The sequence below is a fragment of the Cyanistes caeruleus genome, chromosome 1 (assembly GCF_971803275.1).
Source record: "Cyanistes caeruleus chromosome 1, bCyaCae1.hap1.1, whole genome shotgun sequence".
NCBI classification, from domain to species: Eukaryota; Metazoa; Chordata; class Aves; order Passeriformes; family Paridae; genus Cyanistes; species Cyanistes caeruleus.
Genome location: NC_141701.1, coordinates 132,397,586 through 132,412,709, shown reverse-complemented (window position 1 = coordinate 132,412,709; position 15,124 = coordinate 132,397,586). Strand labels below are relative to the sequence as shown.

General features: G+C 37.3%; 1 protein-coding gene across 7 annotated transcripts in view; it reads left to right on the top strand.

Moving 5' to 3' along the window:
- The window catches only part of TRDMT1 (tRNA aspartic acid methyltransferase 1), a 28,893-nt gene extending 16,400 nt beyond the window's left edge, over positions 1–12,493 (top strand). For 6 of the 7 annotated variants that reach the window (XM_023920260.2, XM_023920261.2, XM_023920265.2 and 3 more), the window contains 6 exons: positions 27–96; positions 1,380–1,463; positions 1,961–2,334; positions 6,224–6,281; positions 7,286–7,415; positions 11,883–12,493. In XM_023920260.2, coding sequence (XP_023776028.1) covers positions 27–96; positions 1,380–1,463; positions 1,961–2,334; positions 6,224–6,281; positions 7,286–7,415; positions 11,883–11,983 — 817 coding nt within the window. In that variant the 3' untranslated portion in view covers positions 11,984–12,493. Of the gene's footprint in view, positions 1–26; positions 97–1,379; positions 1,464–1,960; positions 2,335–6,108; positions 6,282–7,285; positions 7,416–11,882 lie in introns of all 7 variants that reach the window. The other variant, XR_002861501.2, reaches the window with a different exon arrangement.
- Positions 12,494–15,124: the final 2,631 nt, after the last annotated feature.

The following is a 15,124-nucleotide window of genomic DNA, read 5'->3' as shown; positions in this document are numbered from 1 at the left end:
AGTAATTGCTTTATTATTCCTTTCAGAAATGAACTTTTGCAAACACTAGGAACATGTGGATTTAAATATCAGGAATTTCTCTTGTCTCCAACCTGTGTGAGTACTAAAATTGCTCTAATATTAGTTAATAGTTCAAATTGCACTGAGTCCAAGAAAATTTGAAAATTCTCTTTTGTATTAAAAAAGAGAGTCATGCCCAAAGCTGAAGATACACTTGAATGAGAAAACCAACTGACATGACTTCTAATTTCTCATACTGGCATATTCGTATTGCTGTTTGTGTTCAGATCCTAGTCCCATGTTGCTTTGCTGCCATTTGATATTTTTAAGAAGGCATGAATTTACACTGTAACCAGGAAGGTGGTTTTCCCTGCAGGAGCCTCATTGCTTCAGAAGTGCTGTGCCTCTGGATTTCCCAGCACAGAAAATGTGACTGTTTCTTGTGGGAGGAGGAGCTTTGTTTCCATGTTACCCTGGCAACTGAAAAAAAGTTTGAGAGTGATTTTAGATTGTGCAAGACTAACTGGAATCAGTGAAGTACCATAAATATTTGAGAGACGCTAATCAAGTGTAGCTTGAAAACCAATTGTGGTAGATTTTTTTAATTGTTAGATGTGTTATAATTCCTTGTTCAAAAAGGCAAAGAGAGACTTTTTTGCTTTCAACAGGAAACAGATAGTACCTGTCCCAAGAAATCATGAGGCATGTAAATTTTTCTTCTTGCATCACATAAAATTTTCTTCATATTCAGTTACAGAGAAAGTCAAAACTATGAGATACAAAGTATAATTGCTCACTTGGTTCTTTGGAAGTACCTAGGTATGGAAGTTACAAGTGTGTAGGTGTTATCAACTAATACCCAGAGAATACCCTGGAAAAAAGGAGGCTTCAGGGTGACCTAATTGGAGCCTTCCAGTACCTGATGGGAGACTACAAGACAGAGGGACTTTTTACAAGAGTCTGAAGTGACAGGACAAGGGGGAAATGGATTCAAACTTAAAGAGTAGTTTTAGATTATAATCAGGGGGAATTTCTTTGTGATGAGGATGGTGAGGCACTGTAATGGGTTGTTTAGAGAAGCTGTGGATGCCCCATCCCTGGAAGTGTTAAAGGCCAGGTTGGATGGGGCTCTGAGCAGCCCAGTCTAGTGGAAGGTGTCCCTGCCCACAGCAGGGGGCTTGGAACTACATGACCTTCAAGGTCCCTTCCAACACAAACCATTTTATGAATCTCTGATTCTGTGAATACTGATATCTCTGAAGTCACAAAATATGTTATAGTTCTGTTACTGCATGTAATGGCAGATAACTTGTATACTGCTATAGACCACTTTTTCTCAACAATCACATGGACTAAAGGCTTCTGAATTTTGATTACAGCTTGGCATTCCCAATTCTAGGCTGCGGTATTTTCTAATTGCGAGGCTTCACCAAGAACCATTTTCCTTTCAAGCTCCTGGTCAAGTGAGTCTATTCGTGTTACTTGAATTTATTCATTTCATGAAGATTGAGGGTAAAATTTTCAGTTTGTGTTGACGAATGGAGAAGAAGAATTAGTACTCCAACAGAAAAGTTAAATTCTGTGTGCTTTTTTCAGCCTGGATATTGAGCTTTGTAAGAACTGATGTGCATGTCTGTTGCTTAGATGGCTTTAAACAGTTGGGAGATGTGTTTTCTAGCCTGGTGATGGGCTAGAAAACAGGTCATACTGCTACATTTTTTACACACTTGGAAAAATCTTTTTGCAAATGCAATTATTTGAAGTTGTTCTGACATCATTGCCAATAGATCAATAAATCTCAATGCTATTGTGTTTGAAAACCTCATGAAAATAACACCTAAAGGTTACTTGCTTTATTCTGAACATATCTGAAGGAATTTTTACTCACTGTATGGTCGGCTGTCAAGTTGTTTATTAAATACAGTTCTTTAATTTTATTTTTGTCACAATTTCCTCTTAGATATTGACAAGATTCCCAGATCAGGATCCAGAAGATTTACTCAATGAAGAGGTTGCTGACACAGTGGGTGAAACCAGTTCTTCTTCTTTGTCCTCTGAAAAGAAGAATCTGCATCCAAACATTGATCCAGATTGTAGCAGCAAGGAGAGTTTACCAAAAAGGGCCTTTCTATTTAAGCTTGAAACAGTAGAAGAAATGCAAAGGAAACATAATCAGGATAACGATTCTTCTATTCAAATGCTGAAAGACTTCTTGGAAGAGGAAAATGAAGAAATGACTCAGTATTTTTTATCACCAAAGTCCTTGCTGCGCTATGCTTTCTTGTTAGACATTGTTAAACCCACCTGCCGAAGATCTACGTGCTTTACAAAAGGGTAAGTTGCCAAGAAAATGTCTTGCTAAATCATGTCCTGAAATTTTAACTGTATTTTCTCTCTTATGTCCAGTAAAATCACAGAGAGGTTTCATCAAAAAATCCTAGGCCTTTGAAAGAAATTTCCATATATAGCGTGCTTGTTGGTCCAATGGAATGCCTGCATGAGAATCTGTCTGGCAGAACATCATGTGCCCACTCCAAAAAGGCATTCACAAAAGACAGTTCCCATTGTTGTTGACCTTCACAGAAGCTTAATTACCCCTGCGGAAATATGGTTCCAGTAGACTGGTATAGTGCTGATTCATTAATGAATTTCTTTATATTGCTCAATGAAGTTACAAAGTGTCATGCATGACAGATCCATTCCTCATTAAATCTGTCTCCACTGTACATTTTATTGATTTCTTGGATTTTTCAGCTATGTAGATCAGAACAGCTGTGGATTGTCATGAAACCAGTTAGGTTGTTGTGTTAAAATCATATTTGATGGAGCAGAACATTGGTGCTTTTCTGTCTGTGATTTGTGCCTTGCAAATTTAGGTTTGACATCTGGAAGTTGGTGAGTGTTCTGGAACTCTGTGAACAACTGGTGAAGAGCTTTTCCAATGAATGCATTTGTATTGAAACATTCCAGTTGGAGCCTGCAAGTTCATGAGACTTTTTAATGCTGATAAATTTTTACAATTGGATTTGTTTTTTGAATTTGCTGAGTGTTTAACTAAAATGGCTTGGATAATGAGTTAAAGCTAATTGTAACTTTTTTTTAAATTAGTAGCAATTAGACTGCCAGATTGACAGAATTCCTGCAGATTTTTTTTATTTTTATTTTTAACTTTTAGACAATAAAGAAGAAAAATAATTTCAAAAGTTGGAAATTCATGCAATGGGAAAGGCCTTCTCTCAGCTCTCACTGATATATATGTATGTGTCTTTTCTGCCCTCACTCTTTTGAGTTGAGGAGAGTCAGCAGCTTATGGAATCTCTTTCTTAAGTAGTCAAAAAAACCCTTTAGCCAGAATAGTGTCTGATGTGTCTTACATATGCCTTACGTGTCATTGAAAGTAACTGGCCACTTGTGATTTCACTAGAATACGTCATGGTAGTTGGTGGTCATGTTTATCAAAATCACACTGAAGGAGGCTCCTGAATAGTTCATATCAAGTCTCTGTACACAGCAGTGGAAATCTGACAGCAGGGCAACATGACTCTTATCCCTCTGCTGATACGGAGGTACTTGTGGTGGTAATTCTGTCTGATTTACCATCTTTATTCTGTATTTCAAGAGCCTTTGGGAAGGAAGGTTGCCAGCATGGTTCTCAATGTAATCATCTCGTTTACAGCTCTGTATTAAGAGAAGGTTTATAATTACATTTCATTAAAGTCACTTTCGGAGGCCAAGAATAAGTCCCTGCTGTATCTGTTCCAGAAGTTCTGTTTTCATGTTTCTCTGAAACATGAGATCTAGGAAAAAGACCCCTGAATGGGGTGGAACAGCCCTCCAGGTAATACAGAGAATCCCTCTGCTGCTGTGCCTGTCTGGTGTCTTTCTTGTAAGTTGCACTGGCCATCAGCTTTGAGAATGGGAGAAAATTTTCCCTCTTTTCTCTTTGGTTTTCAGGTATTTCTAGCAAGGTTCATGTGATGGAAATAATCTGGGTATGGCTCCTCTAGTCCTTACTGATTTTTGCTGTACCAGTATATCTTTTGAAAAGCTTTGGTGGAGCAAAATGTAATGGCCTATAATGTGGGAGAGATCAAGGAGGTAATTCTGTGTGCCCTTCTGACACTGAATTCCTGGGCACTTAGTGAATGATTGCTGAGTTCAGGGAGAATACCAACACCATGGTTTCTCTTGGGAATATGTTTGTGGCAGATGAAGTTTTGAAAGGAAATTGACTATTTTAAAGGACAGAGAAAATGAAAATTATATCTAACTTCTCTAGATACGATCATTCTGGACATACTTAAAATTTTTGATACGCTATTGACATGAGAAGCGATACCTTTCAAAATAGTGCAGATACCAATTACAGAAGAGCTTTCTCACTTTGTGAAAATTACTTTTTGTCAGTCATAATATATGACACAATGTACCCAGAAAAAATACACGTATGAAATGAGAAGATTTTTTTTTTTCAAAGCTTACAGAAATAAAAGAGGGAGAGAATCTTGAATCAGATGAAAATTGAAGAAAAATTTCTTAAGCCAACTTCTTTCATTATCACTTGGAATGAAATGTCAGAAAATCAATACTTCATTTTTTTACTGTGACAAAATTTAATTATGTTAATAAATATTGTTCTGGGTCTAAGGTAGGAATGTTAACTTTACCATGGTCAGCAGCTTCAATAATAATTAATGACAATCCAGCTAACATTACATTAGCCATATGCCCACATTTGTATTAAAAAAACACACACAGCCATCAAAGCACATGGACACCAACTGGACTTTTTTGGGGGGGCAGGGGGGAGGAGTTCTGTACTTTAATGCAAGTTATTTAGACAGGAGTATTTATTTCTCCCAATGAAACTCTTCAATACCACTTTGAATTTTATCCCATTTATTTATTTTGGCTCAGTTTTATTAAACTGCACTATTACCAGATGCTATATAAGAGGAAGAGGATGAGAATTCCTCAGTGCTGTGTGTGTTATATTGTTAAACTTGGTGTTTGGGGAATTTGCAGAATGCAGCTAACCCATTAAAGGTGATGTATTTACAAAACAGTTAAGTTCTATGTGTATTTAATCTGTAACAGTGTTTAGGTCTTCTGATCTCGAGGAAGATTTCTAACCACTTTGTTTTAAAATGGGTGCTGCTTTGGCTGTTACTGGCAGATCTAATTGTAGTTTTTTCAGCTGAGGGTGAAATACTCAAGACTGAGCCATGCTGGGTAATTGTGTCTGTGCTGAAGGATGAGTATTCTTTCATTCACTGTGGAATTAGAGAGGCTTGAAACATAACTTGTGCCATGCTTTAAGAATGGGTCCCAAGTGGAACAAAAGACCTTTATAATTGTCTTTATAGTTGTACAGATTAAACTAGAGAAGAGTGTCTGTTAACAATTGATGCAGACCACATCCCTCTAAGGCAGGGGATCTTCTGAAGTTCTTCCACAGGGCAAAGCCATCTGTTGTCTTGACTCACTCTTTCTGTTCAGAATGTTCAAATTGCCATAGTTAAACCAACAGAGCATGTTTCTGAAAGCCCATAATTATATTTAAATGATAGCCTTGAAGAGACTACAGAGTAAACATCTTAAGCAATCAACCACCAAACATGCAGAACAGCTATCATAGGTTTCAGAATGAAAGTTTACTTACTGTTTACTTGGATTTAATTTTTTTCTTCTTTCTTTCTTCTACTGCTCTGCATAGATGCCTGGCCATCTCCCTTCCTTCAGTGGAAAATCCACCAGGAAGCAGAAGTTAAACCTGACCGAAGCACTTTGTTCCTTTGATGTGAAAGCTGGAGGCTCACACTAGTGGTCCTCCTTTTAATAAGGAGAGCTGATTTGAACCCCTGGGGCCATTTGACCATTAATGCATTTTTCCTTAATGTAAAATTGGTTTAGGCAATGTAGATGTTGGTTTTTGGTGGTCCTATGCTTGAATTCCTTGGCTGTGTGTAGTTGTCATGCATAAGACACTAGTGTGGATAAACCCTTGAGCACTGAGGGCAGACTCATCCCCAGAGAGCACATTCAGAGGGTACTGCACTCCAGGGGTTAGCAGAGTTTATAACAAGGCTTTCTGTTTTATCTATCCAGGAGGCTGTTTGATCATCCAGGCAAAGGAACCCAGATAACCTCCCTGTGTCTTTGCAGTTGTCAATGCTATGAAATCCTGTGAAAATATTAATTTCAGACTGTTGTTGTTGTTAAGGTATGGACATTATGTAGAAGGGACTGGCTCAGTTCTGCAGACAGCAGTTGATGTACAGGTAAGTATGTAGTCTAACATAGAATGACTTGTTTTTAAAACACTAGACTTCTTCCAAAACTTGTGTTTTTTTCTGTCTTCTCTATTGTTGTTCTGAATATTATATGAAAAAATCTTTTGAATCTACATTTTATGACAACTGAGTTTCCAATTGGTTTACTTTGTGTTCCTAGGCAGCAGTTTGTCTAGACCAAAATTATATCTGTGTCTCTCTGTGAGGAGAATATGAGTTGCTATTAATTTATTATCTGTCATGTCATACAGAGGTTTCACAGGGATATGTGAAAACCTTAAAAATTACTAGTCCTATGGAGAACCTACAGTACACTGTTATGAATAATGGGCTGTTTTTTGTACATATATAGTTCAGTTAATATTGTCAGATGTTTAACATGTTTGACTTTCAAAATTTTTTTGAAGAGTTCTACTGCTGGTAGTAAGTTCATGACCAAGTGGTATTTAGGCATTGGGGAAGGTAATAAATGTTCTGGTTAATCAGCATTCAAAGATACTTTTCCCAAAGCCTGTGTTGTACACAAGCCCTTCCTCCTGCACTTCTGTGCTGGTCAATGATATTATAGGGCATTTCCAAGCATAAGAGGAATGCAGCTCTGGAATTCAGAGTAATCTCAAAGTGAGTGTATTAAAACAGCTGCATCCACACAGCTTAATTTGTATGAATAGTCTGGTATTGAGTTATATTAAATCACTGTCCTTTGTCATTAAAAAATGTTTATTTTTTGATTGTCCCATTAAGTATTGGTATAGCTTGGAATTGGAGGAAGAAATTATGAATGTCCTCATGGCAACATTGATTTCTTTCTTGAAAGTCCATGTGTTGAGATGTTGGCTGCAAAAACAGAATACAAATGACGCTTTCAAGCAAAACATGCTGTTGTCTTTGTCACTTTGTTAGTTAAAGAAATATTCTATTAACATGTGACTGTAAATTTTAAATATTTAGCCTGCATCAGTCATATTTCTTGGTTTTAATATTCTTCATAGCTTGAATCAGTGTTTAAACACATTGACGAGTTACCAGAAGAAGAGAAGCTTATGAAATTGTCAACACTAAAACTGAGGTACTTTTCCCCAAGAGAAATAGCAAATCTTCATGGATTCCCTTCAGAATTTGGTATGTGCTGCAAAATACCCATTTCTACATTATTCTTCAGAAATGCCAATGTATGTTTTGTTTTTTTTTTTTTACTGGGACTAATCCAATCTTTTTATTTTGCATTTCTTTCAGACCACTCAGTTCTTATGATTGGTTGATTCTCATTGTTTGGCTAAATTTTGTTTCTCTAAATTTCTACTTTTTTTTAATGTTTTGTAAGAGACAGCTTCTGTGGTGAGGTCTATATTTATTTTATTTATATAGCTTTTCTTCATAAGCTAAGAAGAAGGTTTTGGCATGCAAAATGCTCTGTTAATGAAGCGCAATGAAGGAATACCTTTGTTAAAAGTTGAAACTATTTACTCAGCAGCCAGTGTTACTCACAAATGTGGTAAATCAACATATCCTGCCAGCTTAGGAAGTCTGTTTGTGGTTCTCAGTGTTTGAGCTGCCTGCCTTCTCCCTTCCACACATTTACAGCTGCTGACAGGGAACTTCAGATGATACAGATAGTTCTTTGTTGAGGAGTTACCAATCTATTGAGCCATCTCTATTTTCTGTAAAAGACAGTTCTTAGTCAGTTACTTCATTTTCTAAGTGGTTTTCTTTTTGAAGAAGAAGGAGTCAAGCAACAAGACTCAGCAGTATCAGTACACTGGATACACTTCAATAAGAATTAAAACTGAAGTAAATTAATCAGAATTTTCTTTGTAAAAAAGGGAAAGCAGCTGTTACTGTAAAAGTGTAGCTGTTACTATCTGCTAAGAAACTGTCCTGCTGACATCAGATCAATTTATTGTCAGTCAGCAAGAAAAGCATCCATGGAATCATCGAAAGGTTTGTGTTTGAAGGGACCTTAAACATGATCTATTTCCAACCCCCTTCTGCTAAACCAGATTGCTCAAAGAATAAGACAGCACTGACCTTGAGTAATTTGTCATTTTTTGCTTTGACTTCTGCAGTAACTTAGAGTTCTGAGAAATGTGATTTGTTTCTGTGTATTTCTTTCTTTCACAGTTTTAGTTTGTTTTTTCATATATTACTTGTTATATTTGAAATTGCTACATTTGGAGAATATTATCAAGGTTGCAGAGTGAAGCTAGAGTTGCCAGCACTAAGCTTAGATGTTTATGAATATAAACACACAAGAGTGTGCTGTGTTGTTACTTACCAACATGCAGTGTTTTTTCATAGCCTCTCTTCTTTAATGGATCAGTTCTATTTTCAGACAGCCTTTTAGCACAACTCTCTTCCATATTCATGTAGGCTGATGTCAAGATACTTGAACTTAACAGAGCTGGATTTGGCTTGTATAGGCTTATCATGCTGCTCAAGGTCTCTTTTGAGCACCAAATTTCCCATTTTCTCTTTTTTTAGATACAACTGGGGTTTTTCCACTGTTAAATCAGTCTCTCCAACATTACTGAGAAGTGCAATAGGGTTAATGTTGCTTGTATTTTACAAAGGGAGAACTGAGACAATGGAGAAATTTATGTTTGGAAGGCTCCATTACTTTGGGGTGAGCAGTTTGTGAAACCTGACTTTCATGGTATCATAGTGCTTGGAGTGATACAGTGCTTTCTGTTCAGAGCTCATCTGCAGAGACATCTGTGAGGTTCAGTATTTTTGCAAACCAGAACTGAACTCTGAAGACAAGTCAGGCTTTTGAATTTGAGGATTATCCAGATCATCACCATATAACAATATGTTCATGTAGCAGACCTGTCTTTTGTTGGTTGGGATTCCACCTCTCAGAGGGGAGTACCCTTTTGCCATAATTATGGCAGGTAGTATTATAAATGTTTTACAATTCTTGCAGTTCCCTTCCCTTCCCTCTCTATATTGCTTTTCCAACTTTGATGACACATAAAGCAAGCCTCTCTCATTCAGTGGTTTCCTCTCGAATATACTCCTGAGTCATAGGCAGAACATGCATTTCCCCCTGCACTGAGTCACAAGTCTGACATTTCTTTGTGTTTAAAACTTCTCCCACTTTTTGCTTAAAAAAGCGTTACTTGAATCTTGGCTGATAGAAGTCTTTAGTGAATTTAGGTACTGTAATCTCAGTTTCCTTTGAGAATTTGCAAGCTCTGTAATTTTTTTTTGGAAGTGGATATATTTATGGCTGCAGCAAAGGGTGTTGCCCTGAAAACATTTCTCCCATGCTAAACTTCAAGTAATTATTGTGAAATATGGTATTTTCAGAGCAAAATGTGTTATAAGTTCTCTGCTACTGTATTCTGTAGTGACAGCAACATTTAGGTTGAAATTTTCAAAACTGGGAAGCTTGGAATTGTACCCACTGCAACTATGTTATTGGTGCAAGAAACTGAAGAATGAGGAAACTGTAAACTGAAAACTATGTGAACAGACTGTCAGGTTCTTTGTAACAGATGCTGTTACTAGTGCAGCTACAGTATCATCAGAAGAAATGTGATTGTCTAAATGGTTCTGCATTTTAAGAAGTTGATGGCCTTTTCTGATATGTGAGGTCCAGTCATTGTTCATTCTTAACATGACCTGATTTATTTGTGCTTTTAACATCTAAATGTATAAATAGTAATTGCACTATAGTTCTATGAAATACTGCAGTCATTTGTCTTTGTCACTCTGGTGGGTCCCACAGCAATATCATTAAATGTGAACAGAGCATTCTTGCACCTGTGACCTGCTTTCATGAGAGTGATGTAAGGATGTGTTTTCCATTTTTCTTATTAGCAATGTATGCAAGCTTTTAGGAAACAAAAGCCAGCATGGTAGGGAAGTACATACATGCTGCTAAGATGTCAATGTCCTCAGGTACTGTGTGTGACATAAATGCTACAGTGAGAGCTGTGCAGCAAGTACCAGCATACTGGGAGTTGTTGAATCTAACCTGATGTAGGCCACTGTGGAGCCAAGAAGATAGAAAGTGCAAGACAATGTTAACAGTCAGAGGGAGGAGGCTTGGGATAAAGGAAACCACGAGTTCTGAAGATGAATTCTTGGCTTTCAGTTGCCAAAAGGTAGAAGGAGAAATTCTGACATTTTCAAGATTCAAATAGGCTTCTTGGGCTGTAAGTGTTTGTGTGTGCACATGTGTGTATGTGCATAAATACATATTTATTTTCATGTATGCTCTTAAAATGCCTTTATTCTGTACCTTACTCATCAATGGAATGTGAAAACTCTATCTAAGGAAGCATGTATGGGAGTGCAAGTGATTGTTCCAAAGACACAAGAGCAGTTGCCAAAATGTGAGTGCCAGGAAGCTGGACAGAGTGGATGGAGCTGGCAGAAGATGTGTTTACCAAAGCAGTCCACATTCGAGGCATTAATAACTGGCAGAGAAGAATGGAACAACTCCTCCCAGACACCACCTCTTCCTCAGAGCCTACTTTGGCTCAGTAACCATCCAAGCACATTCTCTTCTCAGTTCTCTCTGGAAGAGAAATTTTTCTGAAGAGTTGTGAAAATTTCAGAGCAAACATATCACTGCTTGTGCTCATGGTGTGCTTGTGCATCTGAGTTAATTGGGGTGGTGATGACCTCCAAGTCAAAGTTAGGTGTTTCTTCATAGAGAATGATGAAATAATTGTGACCAAGTTTCAGCAGTTTACTATATGACTCTAACAGTTAAGTCACCACTCCTGTTCATCTTTCACTCAGGTTGAAGCAAATGTACTGTGCCTCATAGTTGGGGTAAGGTAAGAGTGCAAGCAAGGATGGAGCAGACAGCTGGCTGCTCAAAACTGCTTCACTCTCAGCAGCTTGTTAGTCAGTACTCAACACAATCCTTCTACAACACCTGGGCTAGTGCAGTTTTTACTGGCACTCCCTCCTTTTTGTCAGGCCATGCACTTACTATGAGAAGGACATTTCTGATGCTGTCTCTATTTCTGAGTATGTTTAATGTGGTCAGCATTGAATTACATGGAAAATTCTACTGCTTGATCACTCACTGAATAAACCTTGCTCATCATTTAATCTGTATGGGTGGCACTGAAGAGACTTGTAATTTGCCTGAGCTATTGGAGGGGATCATGTGGGAAGTACAACATAAAGGTTATTGAGAAGTGCAGTTTAGTCCATCTGCAGAAATATCACATTTTCTTTCTGCTGTGGCCGTGTTCTTCTGTGGATGCAATCTAGAGTAGCACTTGTGCAGGGATTTAGTGCTGCTGCCCCTCCCTGAGACTGCTGAATGTTTTGAGCTCTCTGAAGGGAAGGTAGATCAGCAGTAGTTACACAATAGAGGAATGTTTTGAAGTTTCTTGTGAAACCTTAGAGATGGTAGTATTGGTAATAGAAGAAGTGATACAAATCCAATGAATTAGTTGTGAATTGGTTTTCTAACCTCGTGAATTTTTTGAGGGGGGCTGGAGGGAGGGTGAATCCTGCTGCAAACTGTGATAACTGCACTAAGAAATGTTGACTGGAAAAAAAAGACTAAGAAGTAGTAACAAAACCAGACTAGTGATGTTGCACTATATGTTTTTGTTTCAGGTTTTCCTGAAAAGGTAACAGTAAAGCAATGCTATCGTCTTCTGGGAAACAGCCTCAATGTACACGTGGTGGCAAAATTGATCTCATTTCTACTTGAATGATTTAGAACCTGAAACTGATGCATATGGACTGGTGACAGAAAATACTTTAATCTTTTAGGAGAAAGCTGATGGAACTTGGACGAAAAACAGAGCTTACCAAGATATCTGTCCAGACATTATGCTGAACAGTTTTGATATATTTTTAGTAACTTGCATTCACGATGGATTTAAACTGTATAGGTGTTTTATTTAAATGTCAATTTACAGGACTTATTTGCTTTATTTAAATATTCTTTTTAGTTTGCTGAATGGAAATAGCAGTATATGCAAATGCTTCAATGAGAAAGGATAAGATTATTTTATTTTTTTATCTTAAAACCATTTTCTTAGTACTGTGTGAAACTGTGTCAAAACTATTTTAATTAGGTGCAGAGACCAAGTTCTATGTGTAAAATGTCTTCATCTTTAAGTGTAAATGATCCATTCTGAAAAGATTTACTGTATATATATGAAATTTTAATGTGATTTTTGTAGCTCATGAAACTATTAAATTCAGTATTTTATATACAATTTTTAAGACTTAGTGTTGTCCTTTATGGTTGTCTCATCTACTTTAAATACTTGTAGGAGCCCAACTGTATTTGTCTGGAATGATTTGCCTAGGTGCAGCTGAATGAAAATATTTTAAGATTATCACAGGCCTGACAATAATTTTCCTGTTTCTCTTCTCGTATTATTCAGGATAAGATCATTGCTCCTTACGAAGACCTACATGTAAAAGACATTGAAAAAATGTCAAAGCCTCATGTTTAGGTTCCTGTGACATAAGAATGGAAGAAAAATTATATGGGCTTCTGAAAATTTCTTTTCAAATCTTGGTAGTGCTGGGGTAAGGATGTATGTTGAGGTGAAGCCACTGGATGTGGCCATCCTGAGTGCCACTGCTGCACAGCACCTCATAGAGCTGGATTCAGTGGGTTTGTAATCAAGACTTGTGAGTTCAGTACCTCTGAAATAAAAGAGAAAATGATGGGAGAACTGAAAGCCCTCTAAAGAAGCATGTGTTCCAGTTGTGATCTGTCCTCGGGATTTTCCCATTGGTATCTAGATTAAAAACAGCTTGAGTGAGGAAGAGGCGAGATGATACTTAGAAAACATCCCATCCTTAGGGACATTCTATGCCAGAAGGCAGAAGGATTTTGTAGTTGATCATAGTTCCTGTGCACCTAAGCAGTAAAAAAAAAAAGTTGCCAATCCTGAAAATGAATGAGTTTTCTTCTGCCTCTCCCCCCCACCCATGGGATGACACAGGAACAGTCATGGTATGTTCCATTTGGGCTTCATAGTGCAGGCGAAAGTGAAGATAGAGAACAGAGCTGCTGTAAAGATGCAGCAGCTACTTTCATCTGCTGTAGTCCTGAAAACAATTTCAAAATCAATTTATGTAGATGAAGTCATGCAGCTTTATCTTATGCTGACTCCTGCATGTTTCTTCTTCAGTCTTGATTTGCCTTTTGCTTGTGGACTATTAAACCAGGAAAAGCTTGGGTTTACCTACTTCAGCCTGTCTGATTCTCCAGGAGCATATTGACCATTTGTGCTGTTCCAGCTGTAAAAGAGAAATGGAAATGCTTTCTCCTGAAAGCACCCTGGACAAAACCCTACAGAAGGATGAGGTTGGCCTCTGTCCTCACCTGACCACTTGTAATACTGAAATGGAAAAAAAGTACTGTTGTGCTGGCTACTAAACTGCAAAGAGCAGGTGTGGTATTGACAGTGAACCATGGTTACCTATACACACAGTGGTTATTGTGTAGATTTATCAGCCAGATCAATAACTAGTAGCTGTATGGTCTTGTTCTTGGGAGAAATGTGGTAGTTTGAATATCTGTTGCTATCTAATATGTTCCAATATGCTACAAAACATTGGTATGAAAATCAATACAATTTGTCAATACATCAATTTGATGTATAAATTGGAATTTCCTTCTGCTAAACCATATAAATAGTCTATTCATTCTGCTTCACTGTAGTAATATTTGGGAAAATGTCACTATTAACAGTTAATTTTCAATTCTTTTATATGTTGAACATATCTTAATGCTTTATAGGTCACTTGTAAGTGAGCAGTGTTGAAGTATAAACTGAAACATATTTAGCTGCACCTAAAACTGCTATAGTAATACAGAGCCTGTTTACATATTGACAGTGAATTTTAATTCAATGTGTTTATGAAGACTGAACCTGTTTGTTAATTTGAGCTGTTTCTGAAGGGGACAAAAAATTGAAAGAATTCAGAGCTGTAAGTACATATTTGTGTATTTTCCCCCTGCTAACCCTGTCATACCGGCACAGATAAATTGAGTGACTGCTGCTTATCCTCTTGGTTTGTCATTAATCAACTGGTTTACTGAGTGCTATTGGGTTGTACCTGCTTGACCTCACTTGATGATCATGTTGCTTCCTTTTCCAAGCAGTCTCCTAATCCTAAGTACTTTGCAGCCTACATCATTGCTGTACTTTGCAACTTCAGCTTAAGCATTTTCACAGCAATGAAATGTGATTACAAAAGCAGCTGAAAGGTGAAGAAGTAAAATCTGGAAAACAGCTTTGGAAAGGGAGGGAGATTTCCAGAATCTGATTTTTGATTTTGTACCTCATTGGTTTGCACATCTTAATTACATTTCATTATCATGAATGAGGTGATGTGGTTGTGTTCCCTCAAATTTGAGAATTTCCACTGAGAAAAAGGGTGTCATATTTGGTGGTGTTGTATTTATGTAGTCATTTTTGAAGCTTGCAGTAGACTTTAAAAAATCTTCCCTATACCAGCTAGTTTGTATCTGAGTTAGTCTGGAGTTTCCCTGTACTCATGAAGAAACCTGTCTAGCAGCAAAATTGCTAAAATACCATTTTTTTAATGCAGTGGGTTTGAGTATTTTTTGATGCTTGAAGTGGAGATGCATCCTTCCATGCAGTGAATGTAAGGCTCCTGCCCAGGTGCTTTTATATCTCACTTTTGACTTATGCCTCCTAGGAGAATTATAAGGATTTTCAGGAATCTTTGTATTATAATCTGGGAAAACATTGATTGGTGATAACTATTTTTTAAATGTAGACAAGGAAAAGCCCATTTTGGTTTTGATGGAGATATTTCAATAGAAATCTGAACAGGCCCAATGCTTTAAGGACTATACAATT